Below are 11,188 nucleotides of genomic sequence, written 5' to 3' on the forward strand. Positions count from 1 at the left end.
TTGGGTTTGTTCGCAGCCATGGGCCTGGAAGGCATTAAAAAGTCTAAGAAAAAGTGAAGGATACACTAAATAAAGAGTAACAACCAGTGATACAAAAGTTTTACCTCCTCGAGCAAAGGCCAGATTGTCCGCGATCATGTTGATCGTGAGGAAGAACTCCTGGTAGTGCCTCCCCACATTCGATATATGTGTGGTGTCAGTCAGGAAGGTGCACCCAGTTTCCTAATGATAGAAATGAAAAAACCTCGTACCTTCTTGGTTGGGGTTAGACTTGAGGTCAAATAAGTAGTTAACCTCATGAGGAGTTGGCACGGGCCATTTTTTGTGGCTATACAGGATATAGAGTGCTGCGAGCATTCTATATCCATTTGGAGTTATTTGAAAAGGGGCAACTCCGAAATAGTTGGCCACCCCTTGGAAAAATGAATGAAGAGGCAAGGTAGCCCTTGCCTCAATGTGGAACCTCGACCAGGCGCTGAAGGCGCCTCCGGGTAGGTTCGCCCGTTGGTCTTGGTTAGGTCGGACTAAGGTCACCCCCGTGAGACCATACTTCCTGATGTAGTTGGCAATCATCCTAATCGTCACTCAGCTCTCAGGCACTAAATACCATTCAACATCTGGCTAAATGGCATGTCGGGGCTAAGCGTGTGTTTGGATATTATGGTCAGGAATATTTTCAGCTCGACCACTGGTCGAGGGAGTTTCAGCCCGAGGATCAGGCTGATGCAAAGGATTGGGGGTTTTCTTTATCTGGGCTTTGATTTTAGCACGGGCCATATTTTGAGTAAAGGCAGGTGAAGTGTTTGAAATGACACGAGAAAATGGGATATCAGTGACGATGGTTGCTCCTTGTCTTCAAGCAGTTGGGCCAATAAGTCGTCGTCGATAGGTCTTTCTCCTCCCCACGGATCTTGCATGTAAGCTACGAACAGAGAAAGGAGGAGATAAGACGCACAGCCTGAGAGCTTATGTTGAAAGTTGGAATAACGTTGCTCGCGTCTACGACCAGCAGCATTCTAACAAAAACACTAAGTTCTATGCGAGCCGTTTGAAAAACAGATCAAAAAGTGAAAGTAAAAAAAATTTCTGGAAAAAGCTTTTTCGAATCCGAAGGGGCGGGAAAAACCTAGTTTTTCAACTAGCCTAAAAATAGAATTTTTACTTCGATTTTACGCCCTAAACTTACGATCTTGACTATCAAATTGGCTCCTAACTCCTATAGAGCAAAACTACACTACCCTATCAAGCATCAATTGGTATACACACAATCCTCATGCCTTCTACCCAAGAACACGAAAAATTACAGAACTCAAAACAGCCATATAACAGTATGCATGGCATGTTAAAGAGCTTGAAAGTTGAAGAAATTTACCTAGATGAAGATTGGAGGTTTTGAAATGAAGCGACTTTGGGCGTGCGAACAGAGGATCTTTAGAACAAGTGATGAATGATTTTCAAAGTTTCTGAGCTCTGAGATGAAGTTCTTGATGGTTCTTGGCAAGAAAATGGCGAGTAAAAAGTGAAAAGAGTAAATTTGGGGATTATTTATAATGGTTGAGATATGATGAAAATGGGTAATCATGAGTTACCTTTTTCAAGGCATGGGGGAGTGTAATAGCCGTCAGAAGGATTGCTTGGAAACCGAAAAAGGCATGATTGGACGTGATTAGGTCACCTTTTTCGAGGAAGCACGAGTGTCTTTGACAGATTTCGTGGGGCATACGAAATGTTAGTTTCCTAAGTTTACTTATTGTTGGTCGCAATAAATAAACTTGGGGGGCAAATGTTTGTCCAAAAAACAGCTGTGGATGATGTGGCAAGAATTTTCAACACGTGGCAGAGATGCTGCTCGCCTATCGACCAGAGACACTTCCATATGCGGAGGTCAAGTTTTATGTACGACCAGACTGATCGTATACTCCGTTTATTTATGTATAAATTTGTATAGTTGTAATGATATCCGAGAATATCTCTTTATTATAACCTGAATATCCATTTATTAAGGAAGGATATGATTAATTGACTCATGTAACCCTCCTTGAGCCTATAAATATACAATAAATAGCTCAAGGGAGGGGGATCTTCTTTTTTGGATCTGTTTCTGAATTGTATTTCTATTATCCATCGTCTGTATTGTTTCTCCTTCTAAGGTCTGTGAAACTCAGGAACCCTAGTTCTTTGATCACACATTTGAAGCTCAATATTAATAATAGTATCAAGTGGACGTAGGTCATTATCAATCACTGGGGCCGAACTACTATAATTCTTGGTGTTCTTTACTTTCCATTAGATTGTATTCTTAAGCATCGTACTAATTTCTTGTCGTATACTTGACTCTGTGTCATTGGCTAATTTGAGGGTCAACAGTGTTGTTGGAGGATTTTGGTAACAACATAACTAATGAAAATATTCGAGTATAAAATCGCGACAATTAACTTAAATGAAATTGATGATTCAAAATATAGTTCGAAGTATGCAATTTTATGTGAGCAGGCACAAAATACCATATATTTTAGTGATTTAGCCAATAAGATTTATATTCACTCACAAAATAATTTATTATTAACATTTTGTAAATATTACACATAGCACTATAAATTTTAATTTTTAAAAAAAAAAATATAGGTAACAATTTGTAAAAGTTATGTTAGTGCTTGTTATTATATTCTATTTTGTATGTAAATATTGTGTACAAAATTGTAACATATGTTTTAAATTTGTGAATTTTAATTACAAATTTGTAAAGTTTAGTTGGAGAAAAACTATATTATTATATAAAAAAAAAATAGTATTTAGGATTATGCCCCTACAAATTTTTTAAATTTGTTCAGGATTCAATATTTTTAGTTTTTTTTTATTCCCAAGTATTTTTGTAAACTTCCCTAGTCACTTTTTTTAGCAATCAGGTTCACATATTTAAAAGATTATGCGCGATTGTTACAAAATTTAGCCATTTACATGGCTGTTAAAATTATTGTCCATTAATTTAATAGTCACAAAAATTAATAAAACTTCTACAATATTACTACAAACTACTTGTAATATAGCGCTTCGGTTATTATCTAACAGAATGAAACTATTAATTCATTCTTATTTCACGCACATAATTCTCTTCAATAAAATTGATGGAAGAAATTAATTAATAACCAATAATTTTCTATGATATTGTAGAACTTAAGTGCGAATGTTCCCGTGAATTTTGACTCTGACCATTTCAATTAATATCTGGCGTTGCTCAATATAACTTTATTTAAGATTAAACCAATTACTTTCCGATCTTTATTTTCTTTAACAGCAAATGCACAGAATAGAAAGTTATATGTAAGAATTGGTCCATTCCAATCTTTAATGAATATCACTTTTATATAATGAGTGCGTAGATAATGGAAATTTTTATTTTTAACGGTTTTTTTTAATTTATTTTTGCTAATTTTAAGAAAATATTCTTATATTTAAGATAATATTCTTATACTTAATGGCAGATTATAAATTTAAATAATTAAAAATATTAAAATAAGATATTTAACAACGATAATTATTTAAAAATAATAAAAACATACAATTTTTTTAACTTAAATAAAATTTAATTAAAATTAAACTTAATATTATATTAAAGATATAATATTTTGTTGTGAGTACCAAATTTAAAAACCAAAACAAACATAAACTTAAACAAAAATTAATTAATTAAAATATATAAGATATTTTAAATATATTTTATGATAATTTAAATAATAAAATCATATTTATTCAAAAATAATAAAAGCATACATATCGTTTTTTATCTTATTTTGTGTGATAATTTATTTTTTATCAAGTGATTGAAACTTTTTTCTTCATCAAATTTACCAAAGGACATTGCGAAATACATTAGAAACTAAAAATATAATTGATACATATATACTACTGTCTACGCTATGATTTTTTCTATTTTTATTATTAATTTATTTTTGAATAGTATTGTATTTTATATATATGTCATGTAGCCATGCAAATATATATATATCAATATTGTATTTAAATGTCATATATGTAGATATTATTAATATAAATATTTATATATACTATAAAATTATAATTTATTCTATTATATATATTTAAAAAATAATAATAAACTAATTTTTATTAAAATTATTGATAATATTTACAACTTCAAAACTAATAACGTTGCTCCTACTATATATAGTATATATATTGATAATTATAGATAGGCTAACTCCAATCAATGATTAAAATTAATATACAATTCCAATTATCTAAGAAGTATATTAAACCTCAAGCTTCAGTTATAATAATAATTAGCTAGTTCATATATAGGTCATATCCCGGCTAACTGACAGCATATAGAAGGGAAACTTCTTTTATATAGTTCCTATATATAGGCAAATGATAACTAAGAAGGAAAAATCAACTTCTAAGAATTTCTTGACCCAAGTTTTTGGATTATTTTGTGTGAATGATTCTAATCGTTATGTACATAATTTTCCAAGCTTTATTTCCTTAATCATCAACAAATAGGACACTGAGACCTAAACTAGTATTTTCCTTAAACTTCCTCAGTAATCATTTGAATTGGAGAAAATTTCTAATTCTACTAATAAATAATTACAAAAAAATTGGTGGTTCAGACGACCAACTTTATTTTCGGGACTTGTTTTCAAAATGCATGGAAGACATATTCATTAACAACTAATGTGAACCAATATACTCCACGTACCCTTTTTAGACCATTCTCTTTTGTTTTTATTCAATAAAATATTAAGTCATCGTTGTGCCAATTACGTCAACTTCCGTAAATATTTATACACAAAAAGAAATTAATGGAAACGAACCAAAGCACTTGAGTAGTCACTATTTTAAAAGAGAATGGCTAAAGGTGACGTCTGATGTCTAATACCATAAATATGTCATATTTTATTATTAGTGCAATTTAATTAGGGTGAACATTTGACCCGAAAAACTCATAAATCCATCCGACCCGCAACTTAAAGAGCTGATTTTTTTGCAAAATTCGTCGATTTCAGGTGAAATCCGACTCGAACCCAACATGGTTCGGGTCAGGTTTGGGTTTAAAAATTGAGGACATACGAATTCCGGTTACACCCGAACATAACTAAAAAAAAATTAGAAAAAAACTAATTTTTTTTTTTAAATTACTAAGGTCCAATTTATAAAAAAAAAAAATCAACATTACCAAACTAACAACAAACTTAAAAAAAAACATGTGAAAAATAAAAAATAAAAAAAAAAGTGCCAAACAAATGGTATTTTTGAAATTTTTTTTACCAAGACTCATTTTTGCCCCAAAGCCCATTTTTTTACTAATCTCACCCGAAACCAGACCAAACACGACCCGACTAAATCCGAAACCCAAAATCACCCCAAAACTCGAAATTTTGGACGGATTCAGTACTAGTTTCCTCCACCCGAAACCCACAAAACTCCAACCTGGTGCACCCGAAACCCAAAAATCAAAATCCCAAATCCATGTTCACCCCTACAACTTAATATTGTATTCTATGTATTAACTCATATGATGTTTGGACAATTCCAAATAACAACACTCATTTTAAAAGTCAAATTGTTTGGTGAGAATGAATATCTAACGCGGCAGTCCATCTTAGTGGAAGTCCCAAATGACTACAAGCAAAACTTGGAACAAGCCTTTTCCATTTTCCACACAGCTCAAAATCCGATCTCAGCCATGAAAATCACACACGTGGCATTCATCCAACGGTTCTAAAATCACCAACTTTTGAACCGAAACTCAGGTCCCCCATTCTATAAATAGAGAACTACAAAAAGCCCATAATAGAAAAGAGAAAAACAAAAACAGAGCTTTTCACCCTTAAAAAACAGAGCAAAGAGAATACCAAACAGGGGCGAGTTTAAACCAAATTGAGAACACAAAAAACGCAATGGCAAAAAGACTAAGCATGGTTTTGTTCGCCGCCTTGGCCACGGTGGCTATGCTCCAAAGCTCGGCGGTGGCGACGACGTATACCGTCGGTGATTCGACCACGTGGTCCATCCCTTCTATTCCTAATGCTTACTCCACTTGGGCTGCTGGCAAATCTTTCAAAGTCGGAGACATTCTTGGTAAGATTTGAACCCTTTTTTAATTACCCTTTTCAGAGTTTTCAGTAAATTATGTAACTTTCGACTCTTTTTCTGAGTATATTACTAATAGTTTCTTCATTATACGAATGTTATGTTTTGCAGTGTTCAATTTTATGTCGGGTCAACATGACGTAGTCGAGGTAAAAAAGACTAACTACGACTCATGCAGTGGTGCCAACCCTATTTCACGCCAGACCTCTAGTCCGGCGAGCATCACACTACAAAAAACCGGCGACCACTACTACATTTGCACCGTTACCGGTCACTGTAGCGCCGGCCAGAAGCTCGCCATCAACGTCACCGGAGCTTCTTCCCCGGCACCTCAACCGGCCCGATCTCCTTCTCCGGTTTCGTCACCGACTCTCGCTCCCCGATCCAGCTCTCCTTCACCATCATCTTCATCTTCTCCTTCTCCTTCTCCTTCTCAAGTTCCGGTTCAGGCTCCGGCTCCGGCTTTCGCTCCCCAGTCCTCCTCTTCTTCTCCAGTACCATCTTCGGCTCAAGCTCCAGAACCCTCATCTGCTTCTCCAGGTTCTCCTCCACCGACCAGCACTTCAACCTCTCCTTCTCCGGATTCCACGACTGCATCGCCGCCGTCACCGACGACAACGGGCGCCGCCAATCCACCCGAAAACTCCGGCGCCGGTTCTCTTGGCGTTGCTGGCTTGTCTGCTACCTTTTTGACCGCTCTGGCTTTGGTTTTGTTTAATTAATTAAATTTGTAGTTGTAGGCATAATGATTTGATTTGATGAGATTGTTATTTTATTTTGATTATGATTATTATTATTTTGTATTATCTCTTCTTATTACGCTCTGATTACTGATTATACAGATTGATCGGTTTTATGTATTTGTAAAATAAAGCTGGTTTTTCTTGTATTTCGGCTATTTATGGTGAATTAATTCCTACTTAAACTATAAATTTCTTTTATAAAAAAAATAATAAACTATGAATGTCATGGTAATAATATTATTTATTTTTATATTTTGCACCAGAAAAATATAAAGGAAAATCAATACAAACAAATCGGATGCAAACATTAAAACAAAGTATATTTGACCCTTTGATAAAAAAAAAAAAAGTATATTTGACCGTAATAGTATGTGGAGTATAACACTTTTTTATAACGAAGTAAAAAAAAATCTCCTATTCTTACCCCAACAAAATTTCAATTTTAATAATTAAGGTAGTTTTAGTAAAAGAAAAAAAAATACTATTAATAAGTTGAAGATAATTGTGGAGGTTAACACATGCAATAATAGCGGATAAAGCTTGAAGATGAGATGGTTTCTTTTGCGCTAACAAATTCACTGATGATGAAGGCTGTCAAAACTGTAAAATCCTCTTCAATTGGCAAATTAAGAGACAAAAATAATTTAAATTGTTTCTTTATTTTTCTGTAGTAAAAATGTATATAAGCTTGCATTTATTGGTATATTCAAGCAGGAAAAATCTTGGTTAATTCTTTTTATTTTTTTGTTGGTTTTAAAAGAGTAAATTTCCAAAAAAAAAATTTAAGTTTTTGATAAAAATATTCCAGCTTGATCTCTCTCGTTTTATTCCTAAGTTTCAGGGAGATAATATAATTCAGGTGATTCAAATCTTGGTCTCCACAAAAATGAACATGGACTGAATTATGTCCTAGAACGTTTAATCCTGAAACATGAGGATCAGGTATGCGTTGACAAAATCTTTATCTAATCTTCCAGGATTTGTGCCGAACGAAATTCTTAAAAATTTCAAATATTCACATTTAATATTTGATATCTTTGGAAAACTGGCAGGAAAGTATTTTTCTCTTCTATAAAAAGGAGACCATTTGCCTTGGAAGTTTCACCTATTCTATTCTCTAGTTTTCAATAGATATCGTGTGTGAGAAGAGTTGTCGTTTTGATGTTTCTTTGAAAGGAAAGCCTTGGTATAGCTTTCACTTTCACTGGTTGTTTTTTAGCAGGTACCAAGGTACTCGTGACACATACTACCTTCGGGAGAAGGTACGTTCAAGACTCATTTCGGGAGGAAGTGAGCATTCATCAACAAGGAAGAATGGATTTCAGACTCTTGGTGGATTTACAAAGATTGGATCAATAGAGTGAACACTTTCAGATTGCGGCAAACAATTAGAAAGAGTCTATGTTTGCTTAAGTCAAGTCTATTGTATTTGTAATACTTTATTAATCAATCTTTTTCTCTGGGTTTGTGACTCGTGGACTAGTAGTATTCGTAAGAATACTGAAACCGCGTAAAAATCATTGTGTGTCATATTTACCTTTCATTTCTTATTTATATATTCTGTGTATAATCTGATTAATCAGTGTCATGTTTTGATTAATCATAATATTGTTCTATCAAAACACATTTTCTAAACCTTTGCTTAATCAGGCATGATTAAAAGTCGATAATATCTAAAAATAGAATTTCAAAAACCATGGTCCTATTATCAGGGAACCTCAACGTTGGCAGCCCCCTCTACTCATCTCTTGAAGGCAAATTTAGACGCAACCATCTCCAATCAAACTAAGAGAGTGGGCCTCAACCATTGGGCCTATTTGTGCCGCTTTCTCTCCACTTATTGCTAAGGCTTTCTCATCATAATACTAATATTGCCTCAACCATTGGGCCTATATGTGCCGCTTTCTCTCTACTTATTGCTAAGGCTTTAGGCATTTTGAAGAGCCTTCAAACATACAAAAATCTGGCTTACTTAAGCATCATCATGAAATCTGATTATCTCTCAGTGGTTTAGACATTTAATAATAAGTCATCAAATCATTCTTATATGAGCTCTATCATTAGAGATATCATTGTTATTTGTAATGAGTTTATTGATGTTTCATTCAAATATTGTCTAAGAGTTACTAACAGTGTGACTCACTCCTTAGCCAAGTTAGTTTTATCTAAAGATGCCCATATATTATGGCATCCTAGACATTCCTATTGTATTGACTCTTGTATTCAAGCCGATAACTATTATTAATGATATCTCCTTGGCACTATTTCCATCTTGCAACTTTTTCCCAAAATGATTTTGCTCTTGGAGTTTTAACAAGGCAAAGTTTTTCTATAAAAAAAACATGCAATAATAGCAAATGAGGAATACATATGTTTTCTCTCGAAAAAACTAACATTTGTTAATGATTGAATGGTTACTAAAAAAATTAGAAATATAAATACTCAATTGTTAAAGTTGGAATTTAACAATTAATAGGTTACATAGTTTAGTGACTATGCCAAAATTTTACCAGGTTGCTATTGAAAGAGATGGTAGGATTTTGGTTGACATTGACCCGAGCTAATTGTCATGATTAATTATTTTATAATAAAAATGGTCAAGTTTTGATCTAGAAGGAGTTTCTTTTTCCAACTTCTCATCGACAATGAAAACGAGTGGTTTTCAGTCAGTAATGTAGACAGTATCTTTTCTTTTATTGACATATTTATGAATGATTTCGGTCTTGAATTTTATTTTGAGTTAAATTTTGTTAAATATATTATTTATTTAGTTTTGAAGTAATTTAATTAATAATCGACAAAATCTATCCTTTTACTAAAAAAAATCTGGCCCATATGACTGTTATTATTGTATATATGTGTACCGAGTTGTTTATCAAATTTTAACTAATATGATGTGACGAATGATTTGTCATTTTATGTGTAAATGATTGTGGTTGGTGATGTAGGGTTACAAATGTCTTTCAACCAAAGTATTTGGATTTCGGATTATAATAGCAATATTAGATAACTCTAAATTAAGTAGAAATCTTGGCAAAAAGAAGTTGAGCAACTGAAACATGAGTATGATTGTTATTCATTGAAGTTTAACATGTGTCCATACCTGGCTACAAGTACATTAATTCATTTTTTGGTAAATGTTTGAAACTCGGAATATTGAGATTTGTGTTGTAAGTAACATTATTATAGTATAATATAAATGGGATTGGATTATGATATATACCTATCTTTTAGTGATATCATATATAGTTATCTATGAAGATCAATCTGACATAGACATTCATGTAGTAAAATCAACTAATATATTACAATAAATAAAAGAAAGAAAATACTAACAGAAACTTCAATTAAGGGTTTAATATATATATATATAGCGCTAGCATTCAAATGTTCAACAAGTGTGAAGTAATCTACATTTCTTCTCCGTATAAGCAAATGACTGATCAACACTATCAATAACTATTAGATAATGAACTTCCAAATAAAAGGGAGAAATAACAATTCCCTTATTCAAATAAGAAATAAAGGGCATAAACAAACAATCAACCATGTGAATGTGCCCCAACACTTAAGATTGTGGTACCATGTAACATTGGGATCATAAAGATCGAGGAATCCCCAAATCTGAAAACCAAAGAGAAAATCATTGAAGCCTTCGGCATAAGCGGATTGAATTATGAATTATATTTTAAGCGCTTATATAACATTTTTTTAATTACTACGGTTGAATTGATATTTTTTTTTTAAAAAATAGCCTATAATATAATAGATTTTGAAGCCAATATTAAATGAAAATATAAAAAAGAAATAACAAAATTATGAGGAAAGGGTAATTATAACTTTGTCATTAGATTTTATCTTGTTAGAGAATGCAACAAGTTCATTTTTAATTACCAAATTAACCAGACAATTATTAGTTATGTTGTATTTCACCCTACAATAACAAGACTCAAACACAAATAAATCCAATGACAAGAATTAGATAACAACAATAGCACTTTAATAAGATTTAGACAAAACAAATAAGAACAGTATAAGAGAAGCAACAAGAACACCAAAATTATACTGGTTCAACAATATTGTTATGGTCTAATCCAGTTCTTCCAAACTTGGAGGTCCACTAGGCATACAAGTCACAAATGTAGCTGGTGTGAACTTGTTCTTAAGGTTACAAACACAATTACCAAACTTGAAATGTGATACAAAACTCACTCTCAGCCCGATACTTACCTGACTTTGATTGGTAAGCAAGTTGATTAGGATTATATTATGCAAATTTCACATTAATCCACATCAATCTAACTTTCTTAGGAACTTCCAGTTTGAAAAGAGTG

The 11,188-nt window shown here is 32.7% G+C and overlaps 1 protein-coding gene across 1 annotated transcript; it reads left to right on the forward strand.

Moving 5' to 3' along the window:
* The first annotated feature begins 5,809 nt into the window (after window positions 1–5,809).
* Window positions 5,810–7,000, forward strand: LOC133782741 (cucumber peeling cupredoxin-like). The gene is made up of 2 exons (XM_062222112.1): window positions 5,810–6,099; window positions 6,223–7,000. The coding sequence occupies exons 1-2, from the start codon at window positions 5,919–5,921 to the stop codon at window positions 6,831–6,833; spliced, it is 792 nt and encodes a 263-aa protein (XP_062078096.1). The 5' UTR covers window positions 5,810–5,918; the 3' UTR covers window positions 6,834–7,000.
* Window positions 7,001–11,188: the final 4,188 nt, after the last annotated feature.

This window comes from Humulus lupulus, chromosome 6, assembly GCF_963169125.1.
Source record: "Humulus lupulus chromosome 6, drHumLupu1.1, whole genome shotgun sequence".
NCBI classification, from domain to species: domain Eukaryota; kingdom Viridiplantae; phylum Streptophyta; class Magnoliopsida; order Rosales; family Cannabaceae; genus Humulus; species Humulus lupulus.